This window comes from Seriola aureovittata, chromosome 12, assembly GCF_021018895.1.
Source record: "Seriola aureovittata isolate HTS-2021-v1 ecotype China chromosome 12, ASM2101889v1, whole genome shotgun sequence".
Lineage (NCBI taxonomy): Eukaryota > Metazoa > Chordata > Actinopteri > Carangiformes > Carangidae > Seriola > Seriola aureovittata.
In genome coordinates, this window is record NC_079375.1 from 18,149,164 (window position 1) to 18,170,670 (window position 21,507).

At 39.6% G+C, this 21,507-nt stretch overlaps 3 protein-coding genes across 3 annotated transcripts; all 3 read right to left on the reverse strand.

Annotated features, from left to right (window-relative positions):
* Positions 1 to 3,503: 3,503 nt before the first annotated feature.
* Positions 3,504 to 5,206, reverse strand: rbp2b (retinol binding protein 2b, cellular). The gene is made up of 4 exons (XM_056391170.1): positions 5,043 to 5,206; positions 4,467 to 4,645; positions 3,836 to 3,937; positions 3,504 to 3,641 (listed from the first exon to the last, which is right to left on the reverse strand). The coding sequence occupies exons 1-4, from the start codon at positions 5,113 to 5,115 to the stop codon at positions 3,588 to 3,590; spliced, it is 408 nt and encodes a 135-aa protein (XP_056247145.1). The 5' UTR covers positions 5,116 to 5,206; the 3' UTR covers positions 3,504 to 3,587.
* A 1,252-nt stretch (positions 5,207 to 6,458) lies between these two features.
* Positions 6,459 to 10,510, reverse strand: rbp1.1 (retinol binding protein 1, cellular, tandem duplicate 1). The gene is made up of 4 exons (XM_056391171.1): positions 10,354 to 10,510; positions 9,695 to 9,873; positions 8,880 to 8,981; positions 6,459 to 7,538 (listed from the first exon to the last, which is right to left on the reverse strand). The coding sequence occupies exons 1-4, from the start codon at positions 10,424 to 10,426 to the stop codon at positions 7,488 to 7,490; spliced, it is 405 nt and encodes a 134-aa protein (XP_056247146.1). The 5' UTR covers positions 10,427 to 10,510; the 3' UTR covers positions 6,459 to 7,487.
* Positions 10,511 to 12,074: 1,564 nt separating this feature from the next.
* nmnat3 (nicotinamide nucleotide adenylyltransferase 3) lies at positions 12,075 to 20,389 on the reverse strand. The gene is made up of 5 exons (XM_056391169.1): positions 20,278 to 20,389; positions 18,600 to 18,745; positions 16,462 to 16,645; positions 14,607 to 14,695; positions 12,075 to 12,860 (listed from the first exon to the last, which is right to left on the reverse strand). The coding sequence occupies exons 2-5, from the start codon at positions 18,709 to 18,711 to the stop codon at positions 12,445 to 12,447; spliced, it is 801 nt and encodes a 266-aa protein (XP_056247144.1). The 5' UTR covers positions 18,712 to 18,745; positions 20,278 to 20,389; the 3' UTR covers positions 12,075 to 12,444.
* Positions 20,390 to 21,507: the final 1,118 nt, after the last annotated feature.

Consider the following 21,507-nt stretch of genomic DNA (forward strand, 5'->3'; position numbering starts at 1 on the left):
CAGCAGGGAATTCCTTTCTCTACTCTCTATTACTTTCTTGCTACTTTCTCTTACTTGTTAATTTCTGGTTATAGTAATTATACTACTGATCACTTTGGAGTTGGTAAGGTCACCACCTCAAGTGTATTTGCATACTGTATTTCAGATTTTGGGAAAAGAGTGTAAATAGAGCTGAAAAGATGAATTAATCAGTCAATAACATTTTGTAAGTAATTTTTAACATACATACACATGCAACAGCCTGTCTCAAGAAAGTACAGTTAGGATGATACAACAGGCTGATATGCCTGATGCCATTGTTTTGTGAAAAGGTTTAATGTAACTGCATGAAATCATTGAGTGTTTGACCATGTGTTTTGAATGTGATGCCAACTGCTTCTTTTGAAATGTTGGTTCTACACTGTAGATTCAATATTCGATACCTCTTTACCTCACACTCACACTAACACAATTATATCTAATGTGATGTCAGATTTTAATCCAGTATCCAGTGAGATTAACGGAGAGAGAATACGAAACATGCAAAACATTTGTCCAGGACAATATAATACAATCAAAACTAATACCATAGAAATACATTTTCTGTAGCTACTTTGCTAACAAATCCAGGGACTAAGTGGGTGAAAAAGACAATTCAAAGGTAGTATGCAGATTCTGTAAATGTGAAATACATGAAGTTCATGCTGGTCTTGTTCAGCCTGCCAGCACTGATAAACACAAAAGAAATGCAGCACCGTTTCATCAATGATGCCTACAGACATTGGATTCATGGTCTCAAAGCAAAACGAGACAAGACAGAGCAGTGAACTGAAGGTAGTGACCTACATAGCCTGTCACGATCCATTAGTTCTGTTAACCATCTCAGTGAATTAATTGGATCTACTTGTGATAAAGATATCAAAATGCACTGGACCAAATGCACAGCGTTAATCAACCATACAATTGCTCCATGCACGTTCAGAGAATTACAGAGGGATATTGAACATGCCCAGTACTCCCTTTGGACTGACAGTAGCACTGATATTATATCTGTCAAGCAAATGTGTGTGGTAATCTGCTACTTCATAATGACACTGAACAAAACTGTGTTCATCTTTTTGGGATTGATTAGCTTGGACGGTTAAACAGCAGATGCTGTTGCACGCATTGCTCTTCACCACTGTCAGTATGCAAAGATCTGCAGCCTCATCAATCCTGGTGAAATCTCTTTGATGCTTGTGCAGATACATAATGGCTTTCCATCCATGACTGCTATTTGCATATACTCAATCATAGGAGATGAACTGAAGCTTCACTATCAGCTAACCAAAGTCCACCAAAGACGTTATGTTATCAATCCTGCACCAGATGTACAGTGATCCTGTCAACAAACTGTACCCGCTGTTTATAATTCTATTTCTACAAGAATTCAACAGGCTCAACACGCTGTTCCAGTGGACAACAGTGTTATTACCTGTGGGTGCCATTAATTATGGGGTCACCTTCATGATGGCTCTGGAGGAGGCAAGAAGGGAGAGCCCAGCAGAGAATAACATGAAGAGCAGGTGCAGTGACTTGTTGATGTAAGTGCAACAGATACCGCCCACTAACATCCAGATATGGAAATCTGACTGTGCTCGGTCCGACCATCAGTCTCTCACAAGAAAATCCATTGCTCACATCAGTCTCAATGCTGAAGCTCAAACAAGGAGGACAGTTAGGCAGAGGTGACTTTGGTTGCCGTGCTCCATTACAAAGACAGCGATGGGGACCAGACCTTCAAAGAACTTGCCCTCTTTGCTCTGTTGTTGATTGCAATGCTTCTGAGCAATGCTGACATAGAACAAGTGTTCTCCAGGGTGGGCCTGGTGCATCAGAGAGTTGAGAGACGGATGAAGACAGTGAAGATGAATTTTAATTAAGGTAAGTGCTGTTTCTGTGTCTTTATTATTAGTGATTAGCAAGAGAACAAGGCTAAATGTTATTGTTTAAGTTGACATTTACATTTACTCATTTGGCAGATGGTTTTATCCAAAGCAACTTCACAGTTTAACAAGTTTAAGGTGAAGACATGTTTTAAGATTAGGATGAGGTTATGTTTAGGTTAAGGTTAGGGTAAGGGTTAGGTTTAGGCAATAATAGTTAACGTTAAAGTAAGTCTCCAGGAAATGAATGTAGGTCAATCTTGTGTCATCTTAAATCATGGATACACAACTGTGTGTGTGTGTGTGTGTGTGTGTGTGTGTGTGTGTGTGTGTGTGTGTGTGTGTGTGTGTTACAGAGGAACAGAGCTGATAATAAGACAAGGAGTAAGACAAGATCGAGCCAGGGGATGCTCCAATGTTCCTCCAGACACATGCACTCTGAGTGATGAAGACAGTGAAGATGGATTTTTATTAAGGTTTGTGCTGTTACTGTGTTTTTTTTTCGTGCCAATTTATTTTATGCAACTTTTTGACTTTCATTTACATTAATTCATTTTTACATTTCTCATTTTTTTGTTGGCCAGTTGGTTTTGTTTCACTTTAGCATAATATAGAATACTTTGTATTTGCTGTCCATGTCCATTTTTGAGTAAGTATAAATGTTGGCAAAAAAACAGAAGAATAAGGAGGATGTATGGTGTATTATGATAACAGTTGTGTGTGTTAGCCATCACAGTCTAGTCTAATCTAAATGATCAATCCAACATTGTTATCTAAATTATTTCTAATTCTCCACCATTCCATTGCACCATGGTGTTACTGTATGATGACAATACTTTACATTTAGTACATGTAGCTCATGTTACTTTTAAGTAACATTTTGAATGCAGGACAATGTTTTGAGGTTTTTTTCATTTCATTTAATTTCATTATTACCACTTTTACGTAATGCTTCCTCAGTCAGGGAGGGAAGAGGGGTGGAAATGATTCAGATAATGTACTTAACCATCTACTGACTATTTTCCTTACACACAGTGCATATAAAAAACAAACAAGCACTTTGGACATCATATTCGGCACATGTTATAGCTTTACTTAAGATCATGTCATTTTAAATCATCTAGTTTGTGTATTGAGTTTGTTTAGCAGGATGCGGAGCATGTTCAACAACACAGAAAGTTGCATACAACATAGATTTGGGATAAACTCTAGAGTTTCACTATTCTCATGTAATATGAGTTCAGAGGCTTAGATCCATTAATGTTATTGTATTATTAGACCTCACCTCCAGTATACTAACATATTTTTCCAGCAGATGGCGATATAAACATTGGTTTATAAAACTGACTTGGTAACAATAAGATTTGTGAAATGCAATATGTGACTTATTAAAAACGTGAACGCTATAACTCTTCTATATGATAATTTGTCTTTTGTGCAGTGATAAGATGTGCTCGGTATACGTTTGACTTCCTGGCAACCACCTTGTGTAAGGATATAATATCACTACCTCCTGTCCAAAGGTTACCTTACTTTTTCTGATGTTAAACACCTGAACTTAAAGTAACAGGTTCATCACTATTCATACATAACACAATATGTTGTCTGGAAAGCACCTTTATTTGTGTTGTTCATAAGACTTTGTTAACCGAGTAAATGAAAACTAAAACAAATATTTGCTTTCTATTCTTTTCTCTTGAACACCTGAAGACAAACTACATCTTCACATGTCAGCTCCTGTCAGTAGAGAAGAAAAATGAATCTGTTAATATTATGTTGCATTAAAAGTGTCAACACTGTCATTATTGTAACATACAGAGCAATCATTTTCTGCTGTACAATACATCCCACTAATTCAAAACATTTCTTTTTAATCAGTTATCCCATGTCCCATTATCCCATTCACAGAAGTCGAGTTACTGTCAACCCACCAGGTAGAGTTTGTCTCCTTCGATCCAGTGTTTCCAGCCACGGTTGGCCTTCTCTCCTTTCTGGGTGCACACCAGCTTGTCCCCCTCCCAGGTCACCAGACTCTAGACAAAATGTAATGCATTCAACAATCTGACTTATTGTGAGAAGAAATTTCCCCTACAAGCGTGCCTGTGGCTAGAACTGCATGCTCCGACCTCTTACATGAATCTATTTTCACCTCTCATTTCCCATTTTCCTGATAATGAAAGAGGAATAGCTCAAAATGCCTGTAGACATCTGATCACCCAGCGGCAAGTCAATTTGTGCAGCAAGTGCTCTAATTTGGAAATGTCATTCAGCTTTAGATGTAAACAAGATATACTGGCCTCCTTTTCCCCTGGATTTTGAAATGACTGCATTTCATTGGCATCTAATGTAACCACACATCATCGCTGTTAAATTTTGTATCACCATCACATTTAGAACCGATGTTACACATACACCACAGATGAAATTACTCTATGGACACACTTAGATAACACAGTTGTCATTATTACATAGGCGACAAGGAAAATGGGAATTATCGCCTCATCAGATAAACTATCGCTGACTCTTGTCGCTTCAAGGACTCCGTACATGAGGTCAACCCACCTTGATGTTTCGATTGTCTAGTCCCTTGGTGTACTCATCGAACTCCACTCCTACAGTGAAGCCCAGCTCATAATTCCTGAAGGTGCTCAGTGTTTTGAAGTCAAACTTGTCTCCATCCTGGACAACCACTTTGGTCTGAGACAGGGAGATGGCGATTTTCCTTGTAGCAAAGTCAATATCTGGGCACAGAATATAGAGACTTAAGTGCATAAATTATATTTTATTATATTTTAACATGAACTTAAGTATTACTTATATAGTATTAAGTATACATAATGTTCTTCTGGGAACTGCAGCTATGTTTATAATCAAAAAATAATGTAGTTGACTAAGACTGATTCTTCAATGTGAATAATTCTAGGAATTCCAATTATAGTGGTACTCAACAAGAATCTGTAGTGAAATCACTGCAAAAATAGTTTTTCATGAAGTCCAAGATCGATCAGAACATAACACACAACATGATTTAGTTACTTCTCCAACCTGTCACATCACCCGTGTAACACTACTACTCCTACCACGTAACTAAAACATCACAGCCCTGAATTAAACATATTAAGATTAAAAATTTCTTACTTAATACTTTCAAATATTCCTCAAATTTGTCATTGGTTTCCAGTATCCATTTCCCACTGAAGTCTGCAGGCATGGTGGCAGCTGCTTAACACTGTTGTGTGTAGACTTTAGACAGTGAGTGGAGGGGGAAGGTGCAGGGTCTCCCCCTGCTTTTATTCTAGTCAGGGGCATGAGGGCAGAGAACTATTGATAAGTGAGTTTATAGCTCAAATGGGATTGGCAGGGGCAGTTCTTTTGGAGGGGGAGGATCCACCCTTTTCTGTCTGTCTTAACACACTCTTTGGGGGAGGTTACTCCCCACCCACACACAAACATGCACTTAACACCATCCTTTCTCTCCCTTGTACCTTTACCCATTACACATGCAGACAGTACTGTGGTGGTTAGTGTTCAATGTACAGACAGAATAACATCTGCCAACAGTGAGTCTTTATTTGATCTTTTTCTGTGGCAAACTAGAATTGAACTTTGAGCACAAAGGTTAATAAAGTTCAGTCTCGCAGTGAAAAAAAATCAGCATTTTTGATTAATTTTTAAATGAAAATTAATGGTTGAGTACATTTTTTTAAAAGGGTAAATTATATATATATTTTAATATAGTCTATATAAAATACTCTTTTTTTAAATTATAATTTGTCAGGTTAATTCTTTGAATTACATCTGCTCTTTATCCCTAATTGAAAAATCCTGAATCCAGAAAAGTTCAAAGTAATAATTCTTAAGATTTTCATCATGTCAAATCCAATTTTAATGATATTTATGGCAGGCATTTATTCTGCTATACTAATTAAATGTGTTAGTGGTATGCATTATCAGTGGTGGAGTCCAGCTAAATGGCACACACATGCAACAACGGATTCACAGGAAACTAATGCAGCTGCTCTGAGCATTTCAAACCTTTAGTGGTCGATAAATAAATAATTTCAAATGGAACTTGTAAATTGTCTTTTCGTCACCAGCAGTAACCACAGGTGTTGCCGAATCAAACTACTACTGGACACAAGATGTCACCGAAAGTGTATGTGGACTGAGCATCTTCTCCTGCACAGAGCTGTTCGTCTGTCGATCAAAATGAGCATCGAGCAACACACTTTCAGCAGGACAACCCACAAATTCAGCAGAAATGTTTTATTGAGAAAAAATGTAAATGTTGATTTTACTCTGGCATCAGACTCTGTTTGGACCCCTCCCTGACAGCATAATTTTTTGAACCAGCTAAAGGAAGAGCAGGGAGAGATCAATAACAACCCCCTGGGGAACTATAAATAAACAGAGGCCGCAGGTAGAAGCTGGCGTGGTGGCGGGTAGTGAATGCACAAGAAGCAGCAGGAGGCAAAACAGCAGGGTGAGCACCAGCATCAGCAGCAGCAGCAGCAGCAGCAGCAATGAATGAGCAAGTGAGTTAGACCGCTTATATGGCAATGAACAAAATGAGCTGACAGATTAACTGATTCAGAGCACAGCGTGGCTCGAGTTGTCTGGTTGAAGCTCCGCAGGCTTCACTTCTTCACTTTTGAAATTCCTAAGTAGAGGCCCTCAGATTCCTCATGCATGTCTTGAAAGGCATTTTCAGATAAAAGGAGCCAAATTTCAGTAAATAAGAACGGTTCATTTCAGGGGTTTGTGTGGTTGTATTACAGGAGGTGGACCTGCCAACCAAAACAATTTACAATTTAACAATTTATTTATTTAACACAAGGTTTAACTACTCAGAAAGACACAAATGACATTGTTGAGCACTGTTTAATTTATTGATTGATGATTCCTTTTACTATCAATTGCACAGTCCCAAAGGATTTGGGAAGTATATATATATACACACACATCATATCTGAAATCCAATGTCAAGACTGAGCATCAGTTGCCAAGAAGCTTGTGGTCCTTAACCAAACTCATATCGTTGTTTTCCAGTCACAACAATTATTCAGAGAACTAAAAAGGGATTAACCCTTTGAAGGTGTTATGTAACTGTTCTCTTCACTGCGTCCATAACTTTTCCACTGGTCACTTCAGTGTGTTGTGTTATCAGTCTGGCTCACCCATCAGATCAGCTACACCTAGCAGTATGCATGCATCCAACACATCTAAACATGTTAATCAAAGGAGCACCCACCCTGAGACAGATATGCCGGACTGCATTTTGTGATGTTACATGATACACACACTAACCTGCCCTTACTGTACTGTGTATAAATTGGCTTTGGCAGAGTAAAGCAACAGCTTTGATGAAATATAAATGTATCTCTAGCCCAAAAAAAAAAAAAGCAAAAAAAAAAAAAAAGCATTTGAAACAAAGTGATATGAAATTGGTAGATGGATATATGGAGAGATGTAGAAATGGCTTGTTTTGGAGTTGGATGGTATGTCAGAGGCAGGGGATGTGTCTTCTGTGTCTCTGTGAGCCAATGTCAGCCGGGGTCACTGCCTCGTACAGTAAGAGCCAGTTTAGGTCTTCTTGAAGACCTGCTTGCTAACAGCTCCTGCAGCTCTCAGCTCCTGTAGAGAACAAAAGAAAATGTAAAGTTTTTGATTTAATTTTAAAGAATTTAGAATTTATTAGTTATTTTGGCAAACGGGAATGACCACAGTACAGTATATATTTTTGAAGCACTGGGTTATTTACTGATTCAGAGTGGGATTTCTTGCTGCTTATGAGCTCCCCCTGCAAACAAAAAGGACTTACAGACATATAAATAGTCGGCCCAGGTATGGTACAGAATGGTGTCCCAATATGTTTTAATTAATTGAAAGCTCTTTTCCCTCCATGAGACAACCTGATGTCTTTGACTGAAAGTTGACATAGCAACAATAACTAAGGGCTTGAATGAGGATGATTATCAATAAAGTATGCATCAAAAACATCCATTTCCACATTTTGTCACTGCCCTGTGTAAACCATGTATCTCCAAAATACACCTAAGAACCTAACCTTTTCATGAGCTATGAAAAACCCTGAGTTCAGCGTTCAGAGTTCTTTAGTTTTCTAATGTAATGACATGTTTCCACCTTGCAAAATATTTTCTGCCACCAGAGGCCACTGTTGACCTACATTCAAACCCTCTTCGGGCTCTTGGGAACTTTTCACTAATAACTAATTTCATGGCGGCTGATTGAAAACATCTGTTGGCACCACTTAAACCAAATAATTTGCCTGATTATTTTTGCTTAGCTTTGATAGCAGTAATCATACAGAGGGAAATCTGATAATGCTGAACTAATGAAAATGGTAATGTGCTAGTCATTACTTTAAAGTCTTTTCAGATGCTAATGCTTTCATTACAGGCCACACTGGGGCCACACTATGAATTTCACAGAGGAGTCATTTGAAAAAAAAACTTCTTAAGTCCTTTGCAAAGTCAAGATAGTAACGCGTTAGAGGTTGATGTTGATGTCTGCTCGATTACTGGAGGTCTGAGGTCATGAACAAATGAGATGAAAAATTAGTTAAAGGTACTGGACCATTTTGCATTTCCTTTTTAATCTTGCATTATTTTGCATCTTTTTCTTTGACATTTGAGACTCAAAATGTATGAATCTGTATTATTTCCCCTTGAAACAGCATCCTCAGAGATAGTTTCTTATGTGGAAACATGATGTATTTGGCAGTAAATGAGTTATAACCACACACTTGTAACTTTGATAAACTACATTTCCTGTGTGCATGCACCTCATACAGAATAATGTTATTACTGCTGGAGCTGGTGGGCTAATTCATACCAGAGTCACACATAAAAATATATGCACAGCACATACAGTGCTGAGAGGCATTTTGGATTTAGATTGAAGTGTCCAAACTGCATGTATTAATATTCATGGGATGAACTGATGGTTTCTTACCAAATGAAGCTCATCTCCTTCCACCCAGTGGGTCCAGCCTCTTCCTTCAATCTCTCCCTTCTGCACACACACCAGCTTGTCTCCTTCCCAAGTGATAGTGGTCTGTATTAGGGTCACAGGTCAGGGGGAGACACAGGTGTGATTAAAATGCACGATGCATCAGTGGTAGATTCATTCAGATGTAGATGCATGTTTCCTCTCATAAACATATGGATTTAAACATATACGATATGCTGAGTGAGAGGCTCAGTCCTCCTCCATCCCTCTTAAAATAATTACTCAGATAAAATCACCACACAGAAACATGTGACCTTCTCTCTTTGCCACCCTCCAAACAGCTTATAGCTTATCTATAATCAGCCTATCAGCATACAAAAAAGATTTTTCAAGGGGGACCACAGATAATCTTTGAGCCTATTCAGTATTCATTGACCCAATCTGACCAAATAAATGTGAACCTTGACTTATTTCTCTGCCTCCTCCACTTCTTTTCCTGCAGGTATCTAACATCATTTCACTGGCAAGGGTCTGAAAAGTTCAGGAAAGTTTTACAGGCAGGTGGAAAGTTTTGTATGGCCACCATATGCTCATTATAGTCTAGAGAGGTGCCACCAAGAAAAGTCACTTTATACACCTCCAGGTTTTGCACCCACAGCAGATGGGTTCATGTCACAGGTCGCCACACCTGCAGCAATTTAATTTAACTTTAATATCAAACCAGTGGCTCAACAGGTTTGCCATAAATTAAGAACATCACGTATACATTCATTAAAATGTATCAAATCCCCTCTGAAGACACTGGTCCAAACACTCACCATGCATTTCCGGTCGTCCACTCCGGAGAGATCCTCCTCGAACTCTTTGCCTACATAGAAGTCCATGTTGTAGTTTTTGAAGGTGCTGAGGGTTTTGATGATTATGTGGTCCCCGTCGTGGAAGATGTCCTTGTCAGGCTTCAACAAGGTTGCAATTTTCCTGATGGCAACATTTACATCTGCGACAGGTCCCCAAGCAAGGTGGAAAATGAATGAGAAACAGGAGAGGGGCATTTCAGTGCAGTTGCAGAACTTCAGAATAATATGCAGAGTTTTAAAAAGCTGCCTCAGTTAGAAGAAGTTGTTTATGTTAAGCAGAACATTTGTGTTAAGATTAAAAAAAAAAAACCAGCCTACTATTCCTGTTAATGGTTACAGCTATTCCATTAAAAAATGGAAAGAATTTGATATCACAGCAAATTTGCACTTACTTTATTTTACAATAATATGAGATATCAGACAAAATGCCTCTAATCTCACTCTACCAGAGGTGAAATATTAAGTCTCTTTAGGATCTTTTACATAGTTATTGAATATTGTGACTGACATTTACATCTAGATCAATTTATATTCTAATCCAGGAATGATGTGAGGCTTGTTCCTATGGCACTAAAAGGCCAGTCTTTCGCTTACTTCTATGACGCTCTTAACAAACTCACCGAGAGCCTTCAGGTACTCCTCGAAGTTATCATTGGAAATCATTTTCCAATATCCGTTGAGATCAACAGGCATGTTGGCTGTGTCTCTGCTGGTTTCTTTAGTTTCAGTCAATGAGGAGGTCCGCTGAGGACGGCTACTGGCGTTGGAATGCAGAACCTGCTGTCAAAAGCCTCAATTTGAACCAAATTCACTTTAATCCGATTACCTGTCCCTGGCACCTCCCACTCCCCTCCCACAATCGACACCATGTAACCCCACAATCCTCACCACGCTCTCCCTGCATGGATGGCAAAATGCGGCATGCATACATAATATAGAATACACTTGTGTGCTTTATGTTGGGGAATGCTTACTCTGCCTGTGTGGGATTAGAATAGAATGAATACACTTCCTGTATTAATTCACACAGACGCACTTGTGTGTAATTCCACGTGTGGCAGATTTGGCCTGGTTCTGTTGTATAAGATGACGCCTGTTTCAATCATGTTTAGGTCAGGATTATAGAACTTTCAATCAGCCTAATGGAATAAAATCACACATCACATCACAGATCAATTAAATCATTGATCAACCTGTCATTTGGCTGAATGGAGCTCACACTGTGGATAATATGCACTGTACAAAAGCAGAATCACCTCATCTTAAAATTATCCAACTGCAACAATTAAATGCAGCACAAAAGGTCTGCCACATCTTTTGTCTCGCCTAAATAACTCAATTAATTTGATAATCTCTCTTTTGGGCCAGCTGCAGCCAACCCACTGTCTCAATCCTTTACTGGCTGGAACACAGACAAAGACACACACATACACATCTTTCAAAGGATGCCAGTCAGTATCAGTGGCACAGTGGTGCTTTCAGCCATTGGCCTCAGTGAGAAAACACCTCCTGTAGCTGAGCAACTGTCAGGATTACTTTAAATCCTTTGGTGGAAAAAAATACCGGCCTGCAGACACACAGTGTGTGGATGATAATGGGGAAACTGAATAGAGCCACAGTGAATGGCTGTTGGGAGGCTGCTGCAGAGCACAGACACTCTCAATGATCTTCATATGAGAAGAAATTCAGAACAGGATAAAGTTCATACTTTACGATTAAAAAGTTACACATGGTGGCATCCTAGTAGCACAGTGGACAAAACGCACCACAAATAACACACCATAGAAAAACACAGGCAGACAAAGGACGACAAAAACGAATACATAGGTAAATAATGGATTATTTCTCCAACAGAATCAGAATTGTAGTCCTGGGAATGTCGCTTTCAAACAACATTTAGACCTACATGTTGGAAAACAGAATTGACTGAAAATGTATCTGAATAGTTCTCTTTTTAAAAAAACATAAAATCTTAAATATCTTGAACTATATTTTATAACTGTTGCCCTTTATGATGTGATTTTGTTTTCAGCATCTCTTCTTTTATGATGATGGTTTTTTACTGTCTTCTTTCTTATTAGATGTGTTTGTTCATATGATCCAGTTTTCTACTTCTTATTTTAATTTTACTCCATATATTTGAATGATGTCAGTGAACCAAAACCTTAGTAATGCGATTTAGTAAATTTTAAAACTTTGTAAGTGGGATTTATGTTGAGTTGTTAGGGGGACTTTGACTTATAACCTCGTTATTTCTAAAACCCTGACTCCAGCCCTGCCTGGCTTGTGATTTTATATATTTAAACAGCTACAAGAGAAAAAAGATACCAGTCAGAAAAAATACTTCATATATGGATGATTTTAATTCAGTTAAGCCAACTGCAATGACGTGTGATGTGAAAAACTACAAAGAATAGAAAACTATTGGCAGACAAATCTCACTGTGGAACAAAGATGGGGCTCAGTATTTGCAAGACTTCATGCGTATGAGTCAAAAGACAGCACAGCACTGTGTAGATGCTTCCCACTGAAAACAAGTGAAGCTTGGAAAACACATTTAGGCCAAACGTGTTTCTTTGCAGACATTTGTAGGCTGTGCAAACCTCTTCCGCTCTGTAGACCATGCAAACAGAGCGAGAAGCACTGATCTGTGAGTGAATTCACTCTTCGAGGAATCCCCTGTTCAGCTCAATGCTGCAGCAGTCTGTCCATCAGTCATCCAGACTGTTCACTGGCTGTTGTGCTTGCTTGGTGAGTGGCCTCAGCACCGTGCCCTTATTTCTCCTCTCGCTGTCCTCTGTGTAAAGGTTGTGCTGGTGAATGTATTCTATCACAGAGTCTGGGATCAGGTATTTCACGCTCAGACCCCGTCTCAGAGCCCGCCGCACCTCTGTGGCGCTCGTGTCATTCCTCACCCATTCCCTCACCAGGAAAATGTTCTGTTGGTGGCGGGAGAGCGTGTCCGAATCATGCACGGCCCGCTCGGGTTGCAGTCTGCCTCGACTGACGCAGACCAGGCCGAAGCGCCCGGCTACCTCCTCCACGTGCTCGTCCTGCCACAAGCCAGGGATCTTGAATGTGTCAAGGAAATCCGCTCCACACAGGAGCTTCAGCTGGAGAGGGGGGCCTGAGGGGAGAGGCACAACATGATACTGAAGAGAAAAACACAGGCTACATTTAGAGGTTATGTGAGGTTTGTCATTTTCAAGTGTTGATATGCAGTAAGGGGCCAGAGCTACTGCCTGATATGATATGATTTATTCAGAATATAAAACATGATCCATGATCCATGATTAATTCTACTTTGTAATAGTTTCATACCTGTTGATATGAATAATCCTCATGAAAATAACAAAGAGCAAGCCTGAACTCAGACCCCTGAATCCTTTGTTTTTAGCCTCAAAGGGTGCTCACTCATCATTTCGGGGGGATTCCTTCTCTATCAGAATCAAAAGATTTTCTGATTGGACTGTTCACTACAATCATTGATACTTCAGTCCCCATTCTGTGTTTTTATTCTGAGCAGTTATGATGAAGAGTGACATAATCCTCAAGTGGTGCTCATTTTGAAAAGACCAAAATAATGCAGTTAATGTTTGCCAACTGGCTGGTCCATAATCAAGCTAAAAAATGTGAATCCAATAATACGTGACTGAAGTGTCCCCTCAAAGAGCACTGACATGAAGAGTCTTTGGTAGGCAAGCCTGGACCAGGCAAGTAAAATGTAAAACAGGACTGACACTGTCTTACTAGGTCTACAAAAAACACAATTTTGATATTCATGGTGCTGGAGGCTAAAGCTAATCATAACAACACAAATGATACTTTACATAAGAACTCACTGTGTGAACTTGCGTTTAGTAAACTTTGCAAAAAAATAGCAAGGAAAGCTTTTTTTATTTTTATTTTTTTGCAAGAATGTCAATCTTTGCAAACAAAATACATATTTTATTTGCTTTCTCTCTGATGAGATCTCAGGGCTATCCCTTCCCATAGTTCTATTTTTCATGAAATTTGTCATGTTTTTGCAGGGATGTGTAAAAAAGCAGCAGGGCCCAAACAGATATCCTTGTAAATAATTTTGATAAATCAAAGATAATCCATGAAAATGACCCTGAAAACTGACTGGACAGCTTCCAGTTATACATCTCGCACACTTACACAGTCATACACACACGCACACGCACACGCACACAGTCTTAAAAAGTATTAAAAGTATTAACCACTGTTGGTCAGAACCACAGAGCACCGTTAGGCTCCGTGTTAAGCACAGGCACATTATGTGGGATTGATGCAAATCCTTAACTCTAACTGTTAGAAGATGTGTGATAAAGTTAAATGCTGAAAAAATGTTTTATCAAGCACTGTTTTGCACATAGGCAGAATATTGTTATTATACAGGCGCTCATGTCAGCCATGTTAGTGGGTGGATGCTGCATTAGCAATGCTAACGTCAGCATGCTAACATACTCACAATGACAATGTTAACATGCTGCTGCATTGCAGGTACACTATTTACCATGTTCACCATCTAAGTTTAGCCGGCTAGCATTTTCTAATTAGTGCTAAACACAAAGTACTGCAGAGGCTGATGGGAACAAGTGTTTGATCTTAAACCAAAGTGTTGGCAAAGTTAAACTTTGACCTGCTAGTGCGACTAGATTAAAAGTAAGGGGATCACCAAAGGCACTATGATTCATATTCTGTAGAACATGGATGTCTGTACAATATGTCTGGGCCAAAGTGGTGGACCAACCGATGGGAGACTCAGTCGGTGCTAAAGATTAAAATCAAATATACAATGTGTGAAAACAGTAAGTGTTAAAAGGGTTTCTGAACTGATCCCAAGTTCCCAACAATAAGAGGTTCTTACTTGAGAGGGGAGTGGCGTTACTGCTGGAGTTGGTGTGCATTCCTGTGCTCCTTTGCTCATACTCCTTTAGAATACGCTGATAATGATACCTGCCCAACAACCAAAGGTAAGAGAGAAAGAGAGACTGAGAATTTATTTCTTTCATTTTATACAGTAACACACAGAATTTTTCTTCTTCTCTCCTTCTATGGTATTTCATTCCATGTACAGTGTATCATTACTTTTATATGTATTCTTTTATTTCTCATTTTCTATTTATGCATGTGCTTAGGCAACATGTTTTTTTCCAATATAACCAGGCCAATGAAGAATTATCAAGCTGAAGACAATAAGAAAGAGTCACAGAGGAACCTTTAAAAAGATGAATGAAAAACTTCACTGTTTTCAAGTAAAGCTGCTTAAAGTTGTTCTAGTACATTTGCATGTGTGTGTGTGTGTGTGTGTGTGTGTGTGTGTGTTTGGGAGTGAGATGACGTGTGACATGGCCTGGTCATAGCCTCGGGACAACAGGCCACTTCATGCCTTGATCTGCACCCGTGTTGCACAAACACAGCTTAGAGACAACCAAGTGAGGGGAGGGTCACTAACAAGGGGATTTGTGAGAAATGGGGAGCAGGGAAGAGGGAGAGTGAATGAAATGAGAGAAACACTTCTAAAATGAGCCCAAATGTAAATGTCTATCTATAAGCAAATGCAGCTTCCTGAGTTTAAATGTGCCTACAGTGTGTGTGCGCGGTAATACAGTGTGAGGTACATTTTTATCATTAGATACTGATGAATTCCCTCAGGTCTACACCCTTGATAAGGCCCAGCTCCCAAACAGTATATTTCTGCACAGTAAAACTCTGCAATACAGAATGGAACAACCCCAAAAAATCCCTTATTCACTTCTTCTCATTATGAATGCGGCACCTCTGCCTGCCTCTCTCTTCACCCATATTCATGTCCCAGACAGCTTTTTGCAACTACACTGTTCCCACTTGGCCAATGAATTTAACAGCCCGTGCCTGTGATTTCACCTCATGAAAAATCCAGACCTGCTGCAGGTCCGGTCTAGTCTGGCAGCCCTCAAGAGACTATAAACTGCAATTTAGGCTCAGGGAGCCTGGCAAACACTCTGTTACATAAACAGCTGAAGTTGGCATCAAAAGCGGCTGACAGAGGAGCAGCAAAGGAGTGTACATCAACGTGAACTCTGCTGGTGCTGTGGTAAAACTAGGACATGGCAGAAAAGACAAAATATTTATCTTACAGCTTGTCAAGTATGAAGAAGGATGTAACAAGACACAGTGAAAGCTAATGGAGATATAAAGGAGCTACTGAGTAATAGTGTTGGTGGATATAAACTTGAACTGAATGTGCTCGACTCTGTCAGATTGTAAAGATCTCCCATGTCATGACATGCTACAAAACAATGGCATGGTTTTTGACACAGTAATTTAAGGTTCAGCTACTGTTGAAACCGTGGAGTAATCAGCGCAAATAGCTCAATTCATAAAAAAAAAAAAAAAAGGAAACCGGTTGATATTAGTATCCCCATAGTTTGAGTAAATGTAGTCTCACAGTATCTGCTCACGCAAAGAAATGGCATTTTGTCTGTACTCTATAAAGAGGACATTTTTGTGGTGACATTAACCACTGAAGCGCTCTGAATTATGCAGTGAATGGAAATTGAATTTCTGACTGCAGTTATTATAAGCTACTTGTGCAATAGTGGCTGTTATAAAGAGTGAGGTGCTTTAACAACAGGTGACAGTGAAGAAAAGGCAAAGGCTGGCCTACTTTGACCCTGGAAAACCTTCCTCTCTAAATGCAACAATTTCAACTTGAATGCAGCAATAAACATATTTTATACCTCATAGTGACCACTGTCTCCGTCCAGTCTGGCTGCTGGCTCTCCCATTCATCAACCGTGACCCAGTTGGAGCTCTTGAGTGCCAGCTTTGCCATAGCAATGCGGTGCTTAGCCAGTACCAGGCCTTGCTTTCCATAGCCGTCGCTCACTGGAGACACGATGCCACCCACCACCTGGTACTGGCCTGAAGGGACAGAAGATTAATATAGTTTTTCTGGGTCACGACAGCCGATACAGAAATGGAATATAAATCAGCAGATGAACTAATCTCTAAAACATACTGATGTTAATATTTTTGGTGCTTTGCTGCCCGATTATGACTTTAATTATCAAACTTTATCATTATTTATAGCTTATATTATAACAATGAGTTAGACTCAAAGTTTGAAAATTAAAATCTTGATAGTGCAATACAGATGCCAAAGCAAATTGTTCTCATTTAAGTGTCTAAAAAAAAAAGGGTATTGATGTATTTGCAAATGTGGCACAAACATTCAACAGGAGGAGAATGAAAACAGCTCCTGTATGCAGCTTAGTCATCTCTGATGGTTACCCTAAAACAGGTCAGCTGATGTCTTATAGGTAAGGGGTCAAAGGGAACCTGTAAGAGCATTATTTATGTTCCTGCTCACTGCAATGCTGCATAGACTCATAAAGCATCTTAGAGTAAGAGAGCTGAATCAGGACCAGTATAATTCTTAAGATATAATGAAGTCGTTATGACCATGTGACCAGGTCAGTATGCTTGTTCAGAGCAGCTTCAGGATGTAAATAGTCCTGGGTTTATGTAAGGAGACTGTGTCTGCTGACACGGGTGTTACATTGGACTGTGTGGCGGCACATGTGAGGACACCAAACCTTGAGTGACTGAACTTTTTATTCATACAACAAGAGAACCACAAGGAGGAGATTTGAGGTTGCTGCAGCATCAGGAAGTTTGCATATGGTTGTCATTGTATGTATTTTTGTAAATGTAAGTATAAAATAAAAGTTTTCTTTTTATGTGATGCTTCTTTGTAATTATAATACAGGGAATAGACAAGAATGTGGAGTCATTAAAGCTAAATTAAATAATAATTTGGCCACTAGGGGGCAGAACATTTCCACAACAAGCTTAAAAACAAAGCTCTGTTATTGTCTAATATGTTAGTAAATTGCCTACTTTCACATCAGGTAGATATAAAACAATGTTAGCATTCATTTCAAGCTGAAGGAAGTCATTTTAAGTCCAATATTAACCACATCTATTGGTCTATCTCTGGTTAGCAAAAATTCCTGAGACAAATATGTGCATCTTTTACGGGAGCTGCTCTGACCCTGAGGGTTACAGACAGATGACAAATTAAAGGAAAAGATAGGAAAAATGGCTGGAGAAATGTAATGAATGCAGATGCTTTCACACAGCTGCACTGCACCCTACAATTTACCAGTTAACAGCCTGTCATTCTTTGTGGCATCATGTACAAAAATGCTGAGAAAGGCCCAGTTCATTCAGATTTTTTTATCAAGATGACAAGAGGAAAAGATCTGAGGTGCCTTTGAAGGAGGGTTCATTGTTGGGGCATGGATGGCAGGAGCTTCAGTCACAAAGACTGCACAACTAGCTGGTGTTTCCATAGGAACAGAGAATAAAGTGACACCTGCATTTAGATCTATGGAAAAGACGTCAGTAAATAGGGTCAGAAACAGTGCGCCTTTGATAACCATGATGCTTGCTTGACCCCTAAAGTAAGGGGATCCCGTGTCTCCGTTATGCTGTGCTCCTGAGGGGAATGGTCTCTTCCAGTATGACAGTGCCCCCATCTATTGGGCATGAGGGGTCACCATCAAAACACTAAATGAGGGAATATCTTCTGAAAGAACGGTGTTCATCCCTCCTGTAGAGTTCACAGACTTGTGGAATCAATGCCAAGGTGCATTGAAGATGTTCTGGCAGCACATGGTGGCACCCAATATCTTAATAAGACACTTTATGTTGATTTTTCTTTTAATTTGTCACCCGTCTATATCTAGACAGTAAAAAATAAACACACAAAGAGCCAGCTTTTCAAAATGATAATGTTTGTTCTTAAATATATCCTCTATTTATTTATCCTTAATCCTAAATTCACACAGTGTTTGCGATGTCCGGATCTGACCTGTGCTGTGCAAGTGGTCTCTGGCCAGCTCAAACAGCCTCATGTGCTGGTTAGTGATGGGATTAAAGGAGCCGCAGGCTAACAAAACTAGTGGAACACAGCGGTTGGCCATTTTGGATTATCCTCTCACACCATGGTCAAAGAACCTTGGAGGAAAGCAGAAGAAAGAGTTATTAACATTGTGGGAATCGTACAATGGGACACAAAGGTGACAGAACTGAGGGAAGATAGCAAATAGAGTGTGTGTCTTCCTCTAGAATATTCCATAGGTAACTAAGTCATTCTGTACTTTTAATTACCTAGAGCCATGTTGTAGCATTTTGAAGAGGTTTGCCTTAGTTACATTAACCTTAACAATGCCTTTGTCTTTAAATGTGAGTTTTTATCCCAAAGCACCTTACAATGTATGAGTACAGCATTAGTATAGGTGGCCCTCGTGAGAGGTAAACCCATAGCGTCTCCATTCTCTGCCCATTTATCACCAAGACACCCAATGTACTTAACACTGGCAAGAAAAAATGTGGCGACATTTTACCCGAGTCAGACACTGGAGGAGGGAACCAGCTGCGGTGGCACTTTGTTTTAATGTCTACATGTGTGTTTGTAAGGAGCCTAGAGGGAAATTAACACCAGCCACTGTTCAGCTGATGGTACACATTTGTTAAAGAGATAGCTGATTCAACCAGCCCCTCTGGCAGGCATCCAGCCAACTTTTGAGATAAATCAAATAAATTGTTGGTTAGCTTTATGTCCTCTGGACTAGATATAACATTGTTCAAATAATAAACCCCTGACATGTTTTCATCATGTTACCATCAGATTGTATGTTTCAGTGCAGTGCAATCGAGGGGTCCCCAGAAAGCGCTTCAAAAACCAGTTTGAAGCAGACAGACAAGCAGCTGCTAAGGAGAAGAGGAAAAGAAGGAGGAAGCAGGCTGCCCTTCAGACACCACCAGGCTTTCCTTCTCCCAAGTGTGGAAAGGTTTGCACCACACATATTGGGCTCCAAAGCCAACCTTGAGCCTGCAAAAGATAAGACAGACCATCCTCCCCTGATCCTTACAAGCGAGGAACAAGCCAACACATCCTGTATTACGGTGTCCTGAGTACTGTATCTATTGCATTATTGTTTCAGGATTCCTAATGAGCTTCTGCATTAGGGTCATTTCTCATCTACTGTAAGCATTTGATGTATTCAGATAAAACAGACAATAAACTAACTGCACTTAAAAGAACCTTCCGGCTTGTATGTTTGGACCTGGTGTGACAAAAAAAACATGCAGCGCTGCATGTGTTCGTGTCTCTTTAAATCACGACTAACGTCCTGTGGGAGACCGGAGTGTTTGTTGAATCCAGGTTATGTTCATTCAGGTTCACTGGTAACAGGTGCAGCTACGCACTCACACTGTCGTCTTCCCCACTGTAGTTTGAAGTTCATAGGTTGGTCTCAGGCTATTTCGACAGTTGTTACAGTGCAACTGAAGTCAGAGGAGAGCATTCATATCCCACCAATATTAAGTAAACTTAGCCTTGACATTGAACAAGCGGCTAACATTAATTAGCCTAGCACGTGCAAATGGACAAACATACGACTCATAGATGAAACTGAAGTAGCTCATTCAGACGATCATATTACAAAATGCATAGCGAGTCAAGGTAGGGATGATAATTACATTACCTTCATTTCACATTGTTGGTGTTAGGTAAGTGTGTCACACTTTCTCCGCTCCCTGGATCTAAGGAGCTGTTGCTCGATGGTTCCGCAGAGAAAGCCTGGCTGAAGTGCGACCCCTGATGGAAGAAGATGAGTGTGACGGAGCTCTCCATGGTACTGAAATACAGTGAACGAGCTGCTGGCAAATATTTGTTATGACACACAGCAGGTGCTCCACATCCTTGCCATTAGCTACATGTTTGACACCTGTATTATAATATTGCAGTGAGCTTTAGTTGACTACGTTCTTGTGCCTCTGTGGGTGAGGACAATATCTCCCCAGACAGACGAAACCTACTATAATCATAATTTGACCTTTATAGTGATGCAGCATCACACACCTACATGCTCCTGGTAACCTTTCATTCCACTGTTAACTGCTTGTCAGATGAAAAGGAGAAGCTTTGTCGAACACTAATTGACTGTCTGTGGTGGCAACTGATTTCCAAATGGCTGTACAGCAGTTTTTTCTGATTACTCTGCTTTGTTGTACAGGAACAAGAATAACTTTAAAAGAATGTGAAAGTTCATATGAATGTGATGGCATTTCAGAGACTAGACAATAAACCCAACTCTGTCCAATGAGGACAGTAATGGCAATAGGAATTGCACATGCATGCATGCTGGATCTGCAAGCATGAACAAGAACCTGATGTCATTCACAATTGTATCTATTTTAGTATAGTAAATATTGTAATTGTCAGTATTAAACCTAAAAATGAACCGTGGATTACAGAGGCCTTTTGCATTTGAAATCTTCATTAGAGCATTCCTTTTGCATGCCATTGTGTGCATGTGTGCCTGTTTTTGTGTGTGTGAGCAAACAAGCTGACAAATACCATCATATTTCTTGGCTAAAACTTGTTATTCATTTGGCTGCTCAGTCTGTACCAGTTAAAATCCATAACTGCCTTTCATACCAGCAGAGTTTGTCTTAACCAATAATCTGTGAAGCAACACCAGAATTTGTGGAGATAGACAGAAAAACAACTCCTAGATTACTTTTCTGGGGAACATTGTTGGCCTGGATTGTTTTGCAGATAATACTACAGAAACATTTAGTTAATCTGGCTGTTAATTTTGACTTGTAAGAGTCAGATGCCAGTGACAACTAGGTGTAGATGGTGTGTTCTGATGGCATCACTGGTTAACATTTGTAAGTTATGTACTTTTTTTTAAAGTAAATTCTTTGCA

Coding starts and splice junctions, on each gene's coding strand:
- rbp2b (XM_056391170.1), bottom strand. CDS start 5,115: ATGCCTGCAGACTTCAGTGGGAAATGGATACTGGAAACCAATGACAAA. Junction 4,646..5,042: donor GGAATATTTGAAAGTATTAA/GTAAGAAATTTT, acceptor TTCTGTGCCCAG/ATATTGACTTTGCTACAAGG. Junction 3,642..3,835: donor AAGGAGACAAACTCTACCTG/GTGGGTTGACAG, acceptor CTCTACTGACAG/GAGCTGACATGTGAAGATGT.
- rbp1.1 (XM_056391171.1), bottom strand. CDS start 10,426: ATGCCTGTTGATCTCAACGGATATTGGAAAATGATTTCCAATGATAAC. Junction 9,874..10,353: donor GGAGTACCTGAAGGCTCTCG/GTGAGTTTGTTA, acceptor GACCTGTCGCAG/ATGTAAATGTTGCCATCAGG. Junction 7,539..8,879: donor AAGGAGATGAGCTTCATTTG/GTAAGAAACCAT, acceptor TGTTCTCTACAG/GAGCTGAGAGCTGCAGGAGC.
- nmnat3 (XM_056391169.1), bottom strand. CDS start 18,711: ATGGCCAACCGCTGTGTTCCACTAGTTTTGTTAGCCTGCGGCTCCTTT. Junction 16,646..18,599: donor AGACCACTTGCACAGCACAG/GTCAGATCCGGA, acceptor CTGTCCCTTCAG/GCCAGTACCAGGTGGTGGGT. Junction 12,861..14,606: donor TAACGCCACTCCCCTCTCAA/GTAAGAACCTCT, acceptor CTCTCCCCTCAG/GCCCCCCTCTCCAGCTGAAG.